The sequence below is a fragment of the Malania oleifera genome, chromosome 12 (assembly GCF_029873635.1).
Source record: "Malania oleifera isolate guangnan ecotype guangnan chromosome 12, ASM2987363v1, whole genome shotgun sequence".
Taxonomy (NCBI): Eukaryota; Viridiplantae; Streptophyta; class Magnoliopsida; order Santalales; family Ximeniaceae; genus Malania; species Malania oleifera.
Genome location: NC_080428.1, coordinates 12,766,204 through 12,784,143, shown reverse-complemented (window position 1 = coordinate 12,784,143; position 17,940 = coordinate 12,766,204). Strand labels below are relative to the sequence as shown.

The window sequence follows — 17,940 nt, the reverse complement described above, 5'->3', positions numbered from 1 at the left end:
AAAAATTTATAGTTCAAAAAAATAATTTGATTTTTTGAACAAAGATATCAAATAACTTAATTTTGTAGGATTTTTGGTTTCTTTGGTAGGAAAACTATAAAATCCAACTTGAAGTCTCTCATTTTGTCTTCTGGAAAAGAGGCTTTTAACCCTTTCAATAGTCACATCATAAATGGTTCATTAAAAAAGTTAAATTTTTTAAAATACAACTTTGATTTATTTTGAAGGAAAACCATAAAAATCATTTGAAAAGTGTGAATTTTTGGGAAGAGAACCCCAAACCCACCTTGATCATCAGTGAAAAGATTGGAAGACACCCAAACGTCTTTTAATGGACGTGTGACCCCAAGTAACTTGAAAATTTTGCAAAAAAATATTGATACTTTTGAGAAAACTCATGTAAATCTATTGGTTGTTGATGAAAAGGTTGATTTTTGTTTTTATAGAGAAACCATGAAAATTTTGAAGAAAAGATCCGCCAACATCAATGTATATCACAAATAATTGTCATGTGCAGAGATATTAACATACTTGAAATCTCAAGAGAAATCAAGAGAAAATGCAATATAGACACTTTCAGAATTTGATAATCAACCACATGTAGGGGCTGGTTGAACACCTATAGTTAATGACTACATTTTCAAAAGAAGCAGAGGCTAGTCGACCGCCTTGTGTGGCCGGTCAACTACCTGAAGAAGAAGTTCAATACACATGTATGATTTTGACATTCTAACGTGTTTACTCCTATATATGTAAATTTGAAAGAAACATATCCTATGATTCCTAACATGCATATTTGACTTTGGAAAAGATAGAAATAATGAAGTATAAATCAAAATATTCAAAAAGTCACATATATGTTTCAACTTGCCAAAATCAATCATATGCATGAAAATGAATGAAGTAAAAGGGTTTGACGCTGACCTTTTAGAAGAAGAACCCTTTGCAGATTTAGTGGAAGACCTCTGATTTTGAATTATACCCAAAGTCTTGTTCAAGAGAAGAGAAGTGTGATTTCTCTTCTTCAAAAGAAAATCCTTTTAAATTCACGAATTCCTTTCGAAAACACTTACTTTGCCTCCAATTTGACGTGCCCTAAAATCTCCTTGAGAATGTCATTTTATAGACATTTAACAAAGTGAGGGAAAATTATTTTCGAATTTGAATTTCAAAAAATTAAAATTAAAATTTCAAAATAATCACCAATAACCGCCTATAACTACCAATCATTAACTACCTATGTCAGAGGTTGACTTGTGTTATGAATGGGACAAGTAGTTAGTCGAAAATCTCTAACCAATTGTCTTATGGCAAATTAAAAAATTCAAATTTGCCCCAAGCGAATCAGCTGCCTTGAGGGGTCGGTTGATTGGCTGCAGGCTTTGGCCAATAACCATTTATGAAGGGAGGACCGACTAACTATCAGTGGAATTTTGTTTCCTTCTATTTATTGTCTTGGATTTTGGAGTCTTCATTTGGGTCAAAATTTGTTTTGTCAAAAATTGGCTATTGACAATATACATACAAGCATACATACATGCATACAAATATATGTATATATATATATAGGGAAAAGCAATTTTTACATCAATGTGGCATATTTTATAATCATAGTGTGCAACTATGGAAATAAAGACTTGAGGTGATGCATGGTTCATAGGGTCTATAAAAAATATTCTCACAAAATGACATTTTTGGGACTGGAATGATTCCGCATTATTCATGAGTATTTTTATTTTGGCTCGTTTGTGAGAATGTGTAATAAATTTTTATGTTCAGTGTTAATTTTAATATGGTAGTTGTGATAGTTACTTAAAAAAAAGTCTATTCTCGACTCATGCGTGAATAATACATTAAAAAAAAAAAAATTATATTTTTAGCTGAAAAATCTACTAAGAACATACATGAAAATAAGTTTGTGACACAAAATTTTCAAGCACCCTAAATAAAAAATTCCTCATACGATAATTAATTCAATTAACTAAGACAATATGGTCTCAAAATTAATTTAATAATTTTTTACATGTAATAACACTTCATCGTGTGAACACATCAACTTTTCTTGACAATGATAAGTTTAGCAGCACCAGAGAGAGGGAGAGAGGGAGAGAGTGTGGATAAGGTTGGGAGCATGGAGCCACAGAGGACGTGCCACGTGTGACACTGAGGATCACCAATCCATGGTTCATGTTAACTCTTCTTACGATCACATGGTATTTACTATCACTGCTCCAGCTCGCCACTGCTGCTCCTATTGCAAAACTAAAAGAGTGATAAATATTATTAAGAAGAAGATTGATAGACAGAGAGAAGGATGGCTGCAGCTACTTCTTCTGTGTTGGGTCTGAAACAGTCTCCCATATTTACTGCTATTCCAAGAACAGCAGCGCAGGGGATCCCTTCGCTCGCTCGATCTTCTCCTTCCTCCTTCAGGGTTGTGGCCAGCAAAAAGAAAATCAAAACCGATAAGCCCTACGGTATATTTGTTTATCTCTCTCTCTCTCTCCCTCTCTCTCTCTCTCTCTCCTAATATATGGATATGATTTCTGAATGCATAAATATATGATAATTGCAACAGGAATTGGCGGTGGGATGGAGCTGAGGGATGGGTCTGATGCATCCGGCAGGAAGGGAACGGTACGTACGGTTGCAGCTGTGTTATATAATACAATAAAGAAGAAAGGTTAAATGGATAGGAGAAAAGTTAAAAAGGAAAGATTAGAAGTTTGAATTTCATATATATATATATATATATATATATATATATATATATGTAGTTGACACTAGAATGATTAAGTTTGTGTTTAGAAGAATAAAAATTGCACGAGGACAATGAAGGATTTGAGTTTTGTATTTGGATAATGTACACTTACTAAAAGAGAATTTAAATATTAAGATGAATTATGATAATATAAAATTGTATTGATGTATCATTTTAACATGAAACTTGAATGTAAATACAACTTTATAATTAATAAAGGTGTATAAGAGAAGCACATTTAGAATATACTATTTCATTAAACATTACCTTTAAAACACATAATACAAATAATATTTAAGTATAACTTTTTTGTGTGTTTTTAGTCGTATGAATTGCCATATATATAATTTGATAATTAGTTTTGATAGTAAAATCATAATTTAACAATTTATCTTGTATGATTTGTTTGACATAATTGAAAAATATTGATAATATGAATAACATAATATTTATAAAAATTGTGTATAGTACATATGATGTAAATTTATTTGTGGTTGGATCGATTTAAATGTAAAATTAATTGAGAAAAAAATAAAATATAGATATAAATCGTAATAATATTGAATGAGAATTTAAAATGTCAAATTTAAGTAAAATTTAAATATTTTATTTCATAACATATGGAAACATCAACACTTATTGAATTACATGTGTTTATATATTTATATATAAATACATATATTTATATATAATTTTAATTTTTTAATATTAGAACTTTTCGATTGAAGGTAAGTGAGAAAAAAAAATCACTTATACTAATTTTATTGTCTATAATATATGTAAACAAAAATGTAACACAATACATATATTTTTATTTTGAATAATACTAATTAAAATTAATTCTATAATTTTAGTAGAAAAAAATTATATCAGTTCTATTGAATATTTTAAAAATATTTCTAATCATTTATGCTAATTTTCATATATATTATATAATGTATTTGAATAGAAATGTAACATGTTATATATTTTTTTATATTTTTAAACAATATAAATTAAAATTAATTCTATACATTTAGTAGATGTAAATATAAATAAATAATAAAGTAAGTAGGAACTAATAATTTGAAATAATTTTATAATAGAAAAGTATTGAAAACAGAAGTGATAGAAAGTCGTGGAGTTTGAAAAAATTATTTAGTTTAATTCATTAATGTTAGAATTTTTTAATTTTATCTATTAAGAAAAGAAAATATTTTTTAAAAAAAATTTTAAAAAATTTAGTAGAATCAATGTAGAAAAAAGAGAAATTTAGGGGCTCACATAAAACTAAAGAGAAAGGAAATAATTTAAAAATAAATTTAAGAAAATTATTTTAAAAATCAGTGATGCTCACGTGGGCCCCTCTACTTGTGCTGAGAGAGGAGGGGAAATAACACCAGAGTATACATATGCATATAGATGGTCGTATCGAACTTGAGCTCCACAATATTTGGGTAACCCACCTCCCAAGAAAAATTCCTTCCCACATATATTCAAGATTAGAACTGAGAATTCCAAAAAAAAATTCTAAACCCTCATCCCTTTAGAGTGTGTTTGGATGAAAGATTTTACGAGGGAAAAGAAAATGAGAGGAAAAGAAAAAGAAAACTCATTTTCCTTTATATTTTCCTTCTCTATAAGATATTATCAAAAATGAAATTTTATTTTAATATGACTAAAAATTAGGAAAAATAATTATTAATGATGTGTAAAATCAAAATTTTGTTTATAAATTTGATATATTTTTTATTTTCTTTCTCATTTTCTTTGATAACCAAACATAAAAATGAGAATTTTTTGATATTTTCCTCTCCTTTCCCTAATATTTTCTCAGTTCCAAACAATGTCTTAGGAATTTTCATCCTATGCTTAAAAGAATTATTATATTTAAATTTATATAAACATAAATAAAATATAATATAAAATATAATATAAAATTATATTGAATTTTATAAAAATCCACACAAATCCAAATCTAAACTCAATATTCATGCACCCAATTGCAAGGTATAAGATGGATCTATAGAAGTGGATCGACTTTACGAGACTAGATTGAACTTAATATGATATAATTATCACCTTATATTTATTCGATTTTTTATATAACTGTCCACATATAATATAAACAACATGTAATATAAATACAAACAAATGAAATAATTAATGTAAATAAAAATTAGTATTGTCCATAATAGAATTTAATAACATTTGAGAGTGAACAATATCAATATAGGCATATGAAATGCAAATAAAATAAAATAATTGCATTAACTAACCAAAATGGAAGTTTTTAAATGAAGAGTGTAACATCAAAATGTCTTCTTACTTAATTATTAATAAATATATGATAACATTTTCAATCTTAAATTACAATATAGTAGAAATACAAGAAGTCAAAAAATTGTATATTTGTTGCCTAAAATATCACACCTTTTCTCATGCTCACTTTAAGACCTGACAAAATGGATAAAAATTCGTTAATCTGAACCGAATCTGACTCGCCTAAATGGATTCATAATCGATCTACACATTAAATGAGTCAAATATGATTTGAACTTTTTTTATTCGCATCTAAATGAGTTGGTCAGCAAATTTAGGATTTTATTCAATAGATATATACTAGTCTATCTGCTAACAACTAATGTTTAAATTCATTGATAATCTCCTATACTCATGCTTATTAGACATCAAATTAATTAACATAAGCTCTATTAACCAAGGCCTAGTCCTACACTTTCAACTTTTGCACTACTGTATGTGTTTCTAGGTCTACACTATGCCCACATTCAAACTCAAGCCCAAACACTCAATTTTCTTGTGATTAAAATAAAAGTCTAATTTATGCTTTGAAAAAATATAAAAAAAATTATAATTTTGTGATTAGTTATTAAATGTTTAATTCATTACCAAATTATAATTTTAAAAATAACTTCAGTTATTGTGTTACAAAATAAAATGTTCATTGGACGGCAAAAAAAATTATAATAGGGATGAGAATGACAGATTATCCACCATCTGCAACGAATTATCATATCCGAACCGCCATAAATCCACAACTTAAATGAATCAGATATAGATTGTAATATTTCTACCCAATAATTTGCCTCACAGATCATTCGACCCAATTCGTTTTACCAGGTCTATCCACTACTATCTTCATATGTATATTGTACCACCATCCACCCAAGGATAGAAATGCATTGGTATAACATGACTAATGTAAACAAATAAAAACTATGGATAATTTAGAAGAAAGCAAAAAGATATCCACCCATATTGTTAAAATTGAAGAAAGACTTTCTTTTATATTCGAAATTCAACGTAACAAGTTGTATATAATACATGAGAAAGGGAAAAAGATCCCAAGTTACTCCTAAATATCTACTCTATAATAACTATATAATAATTGATAGATGGAAGATAATGCCTAAATATTTGCTCTATATTAACTGTACAATAATTTATAGATGGAAGGTGTACATATTTCTCTAATACTCCCCCTCAAGTTAGAGCATGGACATTCGTGATGCCCAACTTGTGTGATAAGTTTTGGAAAGGTTCACGACCCAAAGCTTTGATGAAGAAATCAGCAAGCTGACTGTAGGTAGTAATGTGCTTAGTGAAGAGGAGACCAGCCCGTAACTTTTCATGAATAACATGACAATCAATTTCTATATGTTTTGTATGTTCGTGGAAAACATGATTCTAGGCAATGTGAAGAGCCTCTTGGTTGTCACAATATAATAGTATAGGCTAGGAATGTGGTACACCAAGATCATTTAAAAGAGTTTTGAGGTATGTAAGTTCACAGGTAGTGGAAGCAAGTGCCCGATACTCAGTTTCGGCGGAGGAGCAAGAAACTGTAGTTTGTTTCTTAGTGCGCCAAGAAATGCAGCTAATGCCCAATTGAATGAAAAAACTGATGGTGGAGCAGCAAGTGAGTGGGCAACTAGCCCAATCCGAATCAGAATAGGTCAAGACTTGAAGAATGTTGGCAATAGGAAAAAATAAACCTTGGCCTGGAGATGCCTTAATGTATCAAAGAATACGTACAGCAGCATCATAATGTGGTTGTTTGGGCTGGTGCATAAATTGACTTAGAATGTTGACTGGAAATACAATGTCAGGACGAGTGATGGTGAGATATATCAAATGTCCAACGAGTCGTCGAAACGAGGTTGGATCAGAGAGAAGATCACCATCAGTATTATTGAGCTTAAGGATTTGTTCCATGGGAAAGTTCGCAGGATAAGCACCAAGATGGCCGCTATTAGTGAGGATGTCAAAAGCTTATTTTTGTTGATTAAGAAATATGCCAGTGAGAGAGCGAGCAACTTCGAGACCAAGGAAATATTTTAGTTTGCCAAGACCCTTGAGTTTGAATTTTTGAGCAAGCATGGCCTTGAAATTGCTAATATCAGAGAGATCATTGTCTACCATGAGAATGTCATCAACAAAAACACATATGAGAGTAAAAAATTGACCCCGAGAGTGGGTGAAACCCTCAACAAATAAAACAAAAGATAATTTAGAGAACCAATTGAGAGAGGCTTGCTTAAGGCCATATAGTGATTTCTGAAGACAACAAACAAGAGTCTCCCCCTATTTGCAATAACCCGATGGAGGGGTCATATAAACCTCCTCATCAAGGTCATCGTGGAGAAAAGCATTGTTGACATCCAATTGAAAGAGATGTCAATTTCAAGCTACAGTCACTGCAGGAACACACCTAACAGTAACTAGTTTAGCAACATGAGCAAAAGTGTTATGATAATCCAAACAACTTCTACCTAAGTGTAGCCCTTGGCCACCAAGCGAGCTTTGTGTTGCTCTATCGATCCATCGGCCTGAATTTTTGTTTTGAACATCCATTTACAACCAATTAGTTTTTTACCAAGTGGATGGTGCTGAAGAATCCAAGTATGATTGGCTTCTAAGGCTTGGATTTCAGAAACCATGGCATCACGCCAATGTGGATGTAACAACACAACTTGAGAATATGAGGTGGGTTTGGAATGTTGGGACATAATAGAAAGAAAAACCAAATGTTGATTAGAAAAACAATGATAAGATAAAAAAAAGATTAGATACAGTGAACTGTACTTGAGAAAGATCTTGAACTTGTGAAGTCGTGAAGGACTTTGGTAAAAAGGGCATATATAATTGTCCAAGTAAGAGGGATGCGTGACAACTCATTTTGGCCGTGAAGAGATGGGTGGAGGGTGTGGTGGGGAAGAGGGTGAGGGTGTCGGTGAGGATACCAACGGAGAAGGAGGGAGAGATGAGGGACTAAGGGTAGGTGTGTTTGCTTGGGTAGGTAAAGTGTAGGAAGGGTGGATATCAGGAATAGGAAGGGGAAGAACTAGAGAAGATGGAGGATTTGGAGGTATGATATGGTAGGGAAAAAATAATTTCTTCAAAAGTGACATCACAGGAGATGAAAATTCTTTTTGTTTTCAAGATCGTATACACAATAAGCCTTGTGATGAGCAGGATAACCGGTCTAAGAAAACACATCGAAGAGTATAAGGAGAGAATTTATCGCGATGTTGGCGAGAGGTTTGGGCATAGCACAAACACCCAAACACTCACAAGTGTGTATATGGTGGTTTCTAAAAAAGAAGTTCATAAGGTGACTTATGAGTGAGGCTTGGTGAAGGAGTGCGATTAATTAAATAAGTGGCTGTGAGAATGCATTCACCCCAAAAAGAGATGGGAAGATTGGCTTGAAAACGTAAACACCGAATCACATTAAGAAGATAGCAATGTTTACGCTCGGCAACGCCATTTTGTTGAGGTGTATCTGTGCACTCGTGAATAATGCCTTGATTGTAAAAAAAAAAAAAAAAGAGGTTTGAAGCGGATTGGATAGAAGTTTTTACCATTATCAGTGTGCACATGCTTAATAGTGCCATTGAATTGATTTTTAATCATGGCGCAAAAATTTTTAAGGAAAGTGAAAGTATCAAATTTCATGTGCATAAGATAGACCAATGTAGTACGCGAGTAGTCATCCACAATTGTTAAAAAATAACGTTTACCAGAAAGTGAAGCTATAGGATAACTACCCCATATGTCACAATAAATCCAATTAAAACAAAATGTATTCTTATTTGTATTCAAAGAAAAAGGTAAACGAGTGTGCTTTGATCTAGCACAAACATCACAAGCCAAATGAGAATAAGAAATATTTAAGTTTCCAGATTACATGAAATAGAAGGGTGACCAAGACATAAATGCCAAACTGTAGTGTTAGAAACATGCTGAGAGTGGAAAATTGAGGCAGAGAGAGGTTTATAGTGGTAAAGTCTATCCCGTACTTCACCCATTCTAATCAACCTCCTCATTGATAGGTCTTGAAAAACACAAAAGGTAGGAAAAAATATAGAATCACAATTGAGATCAGTGGTGAGTTTGCTGGTGGACAATAAATTAAATTTAAATGAAGGCACATAAAGAACATTAGAAAGAGAGAGATGAGGAGAAAGACGCATAGTGCCGGTATGCGTTCTAAGAACAATGTCACCATTTGGAAGCTTAATGAGACATGACTGATTAAGAAGTTGAACATTATCAAGAGAAGACAATTTGGAAGTCATATGATCTGAGGCACCTGAATCAACAATCCATTCAATATTAGAAAAAAAATCAGAATGACAAGAGGCAAGGTTACTAGTAAAATTGACAGAGTTGGTTTTCGAGGGCGATAAAAGATCCAAGAGTTGATGGAACTATTCGCTAGTGAGACTAGGGACAGCAATCTCAGAAGAAGTTGAAGTACCTCTGACAATATTTGTAGTCATTGAAGAACTAGATTTTCTATCAGGTGTTCCACAAGATTGAGACTTGTTGCTGGGATAACCATGTAGCTTGTAATAGTGTGCTTTCCAATGACCATCACGATCATAGTGGTCACATTTTGGACGACCACACCCTCACCCCTTGCTATCAGAACAATGAGAAAAATTATGAGGAACCAACATGGCAACAAATTCAGTTGGAACACTAGAGATATGAAGAAGGCGCTACTTCTCTTCTTGATGCAAAATTGAATAGACCTTGGTCACAAAAGGTAAAGGATCCATGGCCAAAATTTGGCTACGGATGGAAGCATATGAGTCATGTAACCCCATCAAAAACTAAAAAACACGCTCAATGTCTTGCATTCAGATTAATTCTTTTAAGATGCCACAAGTGCACTGTGGTGTGGAGGCAAGCATGGCGAGTTCATCCCAATAACCTTTAAGTGTTGTCAAATGCACAGAGATGGTCATGGAGCCTTGGGTAAAAGTAGCAATGTCACTCTTCAATTTGAAAATTCTAGGATTGTTGCTTTGAGAGAAACGATCCTCAAGATCCAGTCATACATCACGGGGACATTCATGATAGATCAGGCTGTGAATAATGGATTTATCAATGGAGTTAAGGATCCATGATAAGATCATATCACTGCAACATTCCCACAATTGAGTTTCTACAAAGGAGGACGTTGGTTTGGGAAGGGTACCATTAACAAAACCAAATTTATTTTTGGCATTCAAGGCCATTTTCATAGCCCTCTTCCAAGTAGGATAATTCTCACCATTGAGAAGAGCGGAAATGAGGATAGCACCTGGGTGATCAGTAGAATGGAGAAAATACGGAGAAGACACATCTAGAATTGATAGGGATGTTGGATTGGAGGAGGAGACCTCTAGAGATGTGATGTTGGACATGATTGCAGAAAAAAAAAATTTCAAATTGTGTTAAAAAAAATATACGCTGAGAGCCTGCTATAATGCCATTTTAAAATTGAAGAAAGACTTTCTTCTATATTCAAAACTCAATGTAACAAGTTGTGTATAATACATGAGAAAGGGAATAAGATCCCAAATTACTCCTAAATATCTACTCTATAATAACAGTACAATAATTGATAGATGGAAGGTAATGCCTTAATATCTGCTCTATAATAACTGTACAATAATTTATAGATAGAAGGTGTAGATATTTCTCTAACACATATGGTATGTTTTATTCTATTGATTAACTTTTCTATGTTTTTTTTGGGATGATTGGATGCAGGGAAAAGGCGTCTATCAATTTGTAGACAAATATGGTGCTAACGTTGATGGATACAGGTAATATTCGATCTGTACAAATAAAATGTGAACAGAATAAAATTAAAAAAATTATTAAATTATAAAAATAAATTTCATTACATTTCATTTTATAATTATGTACCAAACAAATTATATGAATATTTTTGTTCATTAATTTATGTGGTAATTAGAGTCTATTAGTGCTTGAGAATATTAATTTTACAATTTGGACTTGGATTTAATTGTGTGAAGTTGAAAGAAATTCAACACAATTTTGTTCTTAGTTTCTTCCAATTTTATAAAATTTAAATTCATACCCCAAAATCATGCTCCTAAACCCTACCTTATGACCCCATTTGGAATTTGGAAAGTATGAAAGAAAAGAAAGAAAAATATAAAGAAAACCAATTTCTAATGTTTGGTTATCAAGGAAAGCGAAAAAGAAAATAAAAATAACAAGTATATCAAATCAACGAACAAAAGTTTGGTTTTATACACCATTCAAATTTAATTTTTCTTAATTTTTTAAGCATATTACAACAAACTTTTATTTTTAGTAATATTTGATATAAAGAGAAAAATACAATAGAAATTGAGTTTTCTTCTCAATTTCCTTTCCTTTACTTTCCCCAGCAAAATCTTTGGTTCAAGAAGACCTTAACGATTCGTTTGGATCAAGGATTTTGTTTGGGAAAAGGAAAAGAAAAGAAAATAAGGAGAAAACTCATTTTCCATTATATTTTCCTTTTATATTAAATTCTATTAAAAAATGAAAGTTAGTTTTTATATGAATAAAAGTTAAGAAAAACTTAATATCAATGATGTGTAAACACGTAGCTTAGAGCCTTTACGTTGTCAAAGCCTTAGGCATGAAACCCTAAACTCATCAAATCGCTAGGTTTGAAGCCATCATGTTCTCTTTGCCTTAGTAACTAGCTTTAAGCCCTCAAAAAATATAGGCTATCGTGACAAGCTTCAAGGCCTTAAGTTTTCAAGGCTTTGAGAGTCAAATCCTTAACCCCAAAACTTTGGGTCCTCCAAGCATCCATAACTAGCTAAAATCCCTTTAAGTGGTAAAGGCTTTAACTCAAAGCCCTTATATCATTTAGGCCTTCATTATAAACTTTGACCCATTAAGATTGTCATGGCCTTGGGGTATAAAGCCCTTCGCTTGGAGACTATGTTATCTAAGCCTTTATAACCAACTTGAAGTCCATAGGTCATCAAGGTCTTAAGTATGAATCCCTTAAGGTCCTTTAGTCTTAAGACCTTAGGTGTAAATCCCACTAGTTATTTAGGCATCCATCTTTATGATTTTGGTCCGAAGGTGTATGAAAAACCCTAAAAGGCCAACGACATAGAGAACAAGGTTTGAAAGTATACATATGCATAGAGAAGGTGATTGACCAACCATTCAAAAGGAGATCAATCAACCAACACCCATATCAACACTCGTTACAAGAACGGTTACGACTATGTGTGTGTGTGTGTGTGTGTGTGTGTGTGTGTGTGTGTGTTTTAACTAAAGACAATGAGAAGGAAGAAAATTCCCCTTTCTAGTCATCTGGTGAATTGTCATCATCTAAGAGCTCGAGCAACAAGGTTAAGAACCCTGATATGCTCTTGTTTTGAAAGGGGGTTGGGCGCCTCAGGTAACCCTAGATTTTTGAAGACTAGAAGGAAGAAGAGAATGGATGAAAGAAACTATCATTGATTGCAATGAATAAATTTAGAGATGATTTTGAAATTAGAGATCTTGAAAAGCTATCAATAAGATTTCTCAATTTAAATGAGGGATTAAATAGATAACATGCATCGATTGAGTCAACAATTAATAGAGATTATGATTGGAGTTCTATGATTGAAATCGAGAATTTAATGATGATGGGGTTGAAAATCTCCTAATTCAAATCAGGGTTTAATGGAGATGGAAAATTAAATTCTTGATTGAATTCAAGGAATTAATGAGGATTGAGTTGAAAGTCTCCTAATTGCACTAGGGTTTAATAGAGATGGAAATTTAAATCCTTGATTGAAATAAATTATTTAAGGGTGATGGGGTTGAAAAATCTCCTCACTAAAATCAGGGTTTTAATGGTGGTGAATATTATGATCTTTGATTAAAATAGGGAATTAATGATGATTAAGTTGAAAATATCTTGATTGACAAGCAAGGTTTTAAAGATGATGAAGTCTAAATCTTTGATTGGAATTAGGGAGTAATGATGAATAAGTTGAAAATCTCGTGATTGGCAATCAGGGTTTTAATGGATATTGAAATTTAAATCTTTGATTGAAATTTGGGAGTAAATGATAATTGAGTTGAAAATCTCCTTTTTGACAATCATGGTTTTGATGGGGATTAGGATTCAAATCTTTGATTGAAAGCTAAGAGTAAGTGTTGCTTTAGTTGAAAATCTCTTGATTGGCAACCAAGATTTAAATGGTGATTGAGATTTATATCTTTGATTAGAAGTAAGGAGTAAAGATGATTGAGTTGAAAATCTCTTGATTTGCAATCAGGGCTTGATGGAGATTGAGATTTAATTCTTTGATTGAAAGCATGGAGTAAATGATGATTAAGTTGAAAATCTCTTGATTGGCCATCATGGTTTTAATAGAAATTGAGATTTAAATCTTTATTGAAAGCAAGGATTAAATGATGATTAACTTGAAAATCCATTGATTAGCAACCAGTGTTTTAATGGAGATTGAGAAATATTTAATTTGCAATCAATCACTGAGAGAGATTTTAAATAAGGATATTTGTGGTTGAAAAAAATGGGAGTTTCTTTTGAAAAGAGGTTGCTTGACAAGACACACAGGATTTTTTGAAAACATTGCTAAACTCATCATTGGCCAAAAAGGGAAATAATTAGAAGGTCATTTTGAAAAGATAGTATTTTGGCAAGAATGGAATTCCAAATTTTCCTTGAATGCCTTGATCTCGGGGTACAAGCACCTACTCCTATTACCTATATGGGCTTAAGGGAGAGTACTTGTCCTTGCCTAGTGATAAGAAGAGGAAAAGTACCATACGGTGAAATTCTCTTTTTCATCCAATCATAAATCGAGTTGAGGGATCAAAGTGAACAAATATGTAGACATGAAAGGAAGAGAACAAATATGAGTCTACTAATCCTCAACACATTAGATTTAACTTGCAAATGTAGGAAAAATGGCATTCCTAGTTACAACATGTAATGCAATTGACAACTTGACATGCACTTACCCTCCTTTTTCATGATTGAGCATTGAAATAAAGGAACATTTAATCAGCACTCATATTTCATTAGCATGAAAAATGAGACAATAACAAAGTTAAATTGATTATGCTATTGAAAAATGATGCCCAACATTCAAGGGGTAAAATTCAAGGGTCCTGTAATTTTCGATACATTCACAAAGGGAGCCTTCTTCCTTGAATTTCAATTTTCCCTCTTTATTTATTTATTTTTTTAAAAGTTTCTTATCATATTTTATTTGGACAAAATAAAATGAAAATACACAATTAAAAGGGAGATAACAAAGAAAAGAAAACGAAAAGGGGAAAAAAAAAAACAAATTAAAAACATATAGGAAAACTCGTTGGCCAGTTCAACAAACCAACTAGCCAGTTTAAAGCATATTTGTTGATCATGTGAAGGGATGCCCCCTCCACTACTCACAGTCTTCCCCATGCAATCCACTAGGTTTTGTCTGAAACCTTAGCTACAACCCCCTGTGATGGCGCCTCTTACAACCACTCAAGCTTCTCGGTTACCACTGCTATCTACTTCAGTGACCTCTAGGCCCCATGGCTGCTGTCGCTATCTATTCCTACAAATGCTAACAACATGATCTTAGCTCCTACTTACCCAATAGAAGCTCACCACTGAAGGGGAAAACACCTCTAGGATTGCCTTCTCCCAACTATGAATCCTCCCTCTGCTATATCGGAGTTCACACTACTTTGGCAAGCCAACCGTGAAGACTCTTCGAGCCTATCAATGCCCAACACCCATCTCTCTCATGGATTCAATCAGACTAGACTGGTGACTATGAATTACCTAGTCTTGAATCTGCTCCTTTCAAAACTTGGAATCTAATAGATTTCGCCACTGCACTTCATCTTGCCTATGACCTAACCTCAAAGGGATTCACGTACATTTGGAAGAAAGAAGATTACCCAAGATTTTATAATCTTTAGATGCATGCTGATGGTATTCTAAATTAATGAACAACCCAAACATATAGATCAAGGATATGTATCACAAAGCATAAATCAATAAATACTCAGTTGGAAATGAGAACTTACCTTGAGAAATCACATCAAGAAAGAAAGAGCCTTTATCTTTGAGCACATGATCTTGCAAGCCTCCACCACCTTCTATATTTTTTAGGTTTAAGTTTGAGAATATGTGCCTCCTTTTTCTTGCCCCTTGCAAGAAACAAGGACCCAAGCTCTCCCTCTCTCTCTCTTAAGAACCCCCCTCTCCTCTCTTCAATACCTCCCTATTTCTAATGTAAGCATCTTCCAACCTCACTCCCTCTCTCCCCTTCTTATTGTATAGATTCTCTTTTACGTGTGTTTTCTCCCCCATCATAGCCCCCTTATTTATAGGCAAAATGGGCTAGGGCTAGAATATTAAAAATCTACAGCGCTTCCTTGGGAGTAAAGAAAATTTCTTCTTTACCCCTCAGGGTATTGAGAGACATCCAAAAGGCTATGCTAGCCTAAGATAGGCTATCTTAACTCGCATAAGGTCCCAAATTATCAAATTGAGGCCCTAAAAGGCCCCAATAATGCAATTAAAATTGCATAAGGTACATAGAGAGGTTTGAAATCTTTCTTATGCATGCTAATCGATGCAAATAGGGCTTGGTCAAAAATAGGCATCGACGGTCATCAAAATTTTTATGACCATGAACCCTTCAGGTCATCCAATCCTTTTTAACTAGCCCCAAACCTCATGTCTTCAATGCTATAGGTAGATCACATATTCAAGAATTTTTATTATAACTTAATGCCCTTAAGTCATCCAAGTCTCATTAGCTCCAAAATCTCAAGTTGTAAAGGCTTTATGCATGAATTTCTCAACTTAGAGACATCATGTCTTTCAAACTTCACTCAATAGCTCTACAACTTCTAGTCAAGGCCTTAAGTATGAAGCTTTTAACTTGGACACCGGCGAGACACGTGTACACGTCGATGAGCCGAAGAAGGGAGTTCGTTAACGAAGACAGTGGGTTCATCGATGAACCCTAAATAGTTTGAAATTCCTGCTCTCAGTATGCACTCTTCGACGAGTCCTTGCTTATGCCCCTTTTAAACATACTTTTTTTCTTCTTTTCTTTCTCTCTTCCCTTTTCCCTTTATTATTTTCATGAATTAATTTTTTCGGGTCTCTACAATTCCGATCTCGCAAAAATCTTTTCCCCTTCTATGACTACATGACTAGTAGTTGGTTCTCTTTTAGTTATTGGTCCAATGATTAATTTTCAACTTGAACCAAAATCTGCATTGAAAAAAATTGAAGTATATATATATGTGGTTTATGCTCTCTACTAGGTAACCTAATGCACAATTATGATAGTTTCCAATTTTTATCTAGCAATCATCAATAATTGTTTTAAGAGTAATCAATAAAATTTAAAAATTAACTAAAATATAACATTTTTACATCTCTTTATCAAAAAATTAAAAAGCATATGTGCCTTACAAGCTTCTTTACCTAAATTTGGGGAAAAAAAAAAATTTGAGTATTTCACTCTATTTAAAGTTCAAGGAAATTTAGTGAAAATTTTCTTAAGTCAAAGAGAAAAATACATTTAAATCACAAGTTGGGTTAGTGATACTATTAAAAAGATAAATAGACAAATTAGAAAGATTCCATAAAATGCAAAAAAGGTAAAGTATGACTAACCCTAAAAATTAGGTTTTGGTTGGGTTGGCCTAGACTTAGCCCTCTCCACCTATTAGGAGACATGAGGTTACGATGGTCATGTTCTATGTTGGTTAAACCAATATTAGTCACATTAAACCCTCAAATATGCTTAGAGATCTAGAAATGAACTTTGATAAGGAAAATTTAAAATACTCAGTTTCCATAAGAGATCCAATGGAGTTCTCTTGTATTTTAACAAAATATAAAATCTCAGAGCCATTACTTTTAAGATTCAAATGGGTGGGCTTCAATATGTTTCAATTTTGGAAGTTAGGGTTAATTAGGAAAAAAAAATATCGAAGTACAAGGTAGATGGGATAGAGAATGGAAATTAAAAAAAAAATGTCTATGTATATTGAGAGTTACAAAACTTTGCTCAAAGTTGATAATTAATACCACATACAGGCCTTTATATATGCATAAGTATAATATTAATCTAATGGTAAACAACATCTTCCAATTGAATTTTTTTTTTTCAAAATTGTTGAATAGTTTAGAATATTAATGTAGATGCAACAATTTCTTTGCTATATATTTATTTTTTTTTTCATGTTATATGCAGTCCAATTTACTCGCCAGAGGAATGGTCTGCAGGTGGTGATGTTTATGTTGGTGGTATGAAATCTTGAATAAAATTTTAGTTATGAACCAAGTACAAATTGAGTGTAACATCCTTTTTCTAACTAATTTAGCCATTTCTTAAAGTCATGTGACCTTGTTAATTATTCACTATATGAAATTGTAGGTACCACTGGCTTGTTGATTTGGGCTGTTACCCTAGCTGGCCTTCTTGCAGGAGGTGCTCTTCTTGTTTACAATACGAGTGCTTTAGCACAATAAGGCATCAATGTTGTAATCTATGTAATGTGTCAAGTCTATTCCAACACTAGGAAAATCTTGAACACTCATAAAAATTATGTTAAAACTTGTATGTAATATTGTGGCTTGGTTCTTCCAATTGATGCACATAGCTTCTTAAAATATTAAAAAAAATATCAATGAATAACTATTTTAGTTTATATAATATTGATCTTTTTTTTGTGCCCTAAAGTCAATAAGTTGACAAAGATATTTTATATTTTTTCATATTACATAATCAATAAAGGCAAGTTAATTACACATGTCATATAACTATTATCCCTATTCCATAATTAAGTCCACAAAATCTAAGGAGAATACAAGTTCTTAA

The 17,940-nt window shown here is 32.5% G+C and overlaps 1 protein-coding gene across 1 annotated transcript; it reads left to right on the top strand.

Moving 5' to 3' along the window:
- The first annotated feature begins 2,101 nt into the window (after positions 1 to 2,101).
- Positions 2,102 to 17,709, top strand: LOC131144209 (photosystem II 10 kDa polypeptide, chloroplastic). The gene is made up of 5 exons (XM_058092685.1): positions 2,102 to 2,477; positions 2,579 to 2,637; positions 10,808 to 10,863; positions 17,314 to 17,366; positions 17,497 to 17,709. The coding sequence occupies exons 1-5, from the start codon at positions 2,315 to 2,317 to the stop codon at positions 17,589 to 17,591; spliced, it is 426 nt and encodes a 141-aa protein (XP_057948668.1). The 5' UTR covers positions 2,102 to 2,314; the 3' UTR covers positions 17,592 to 17,709.
- Positions 17,710 to 17,940: the final 231 nt, after the last annotated feature.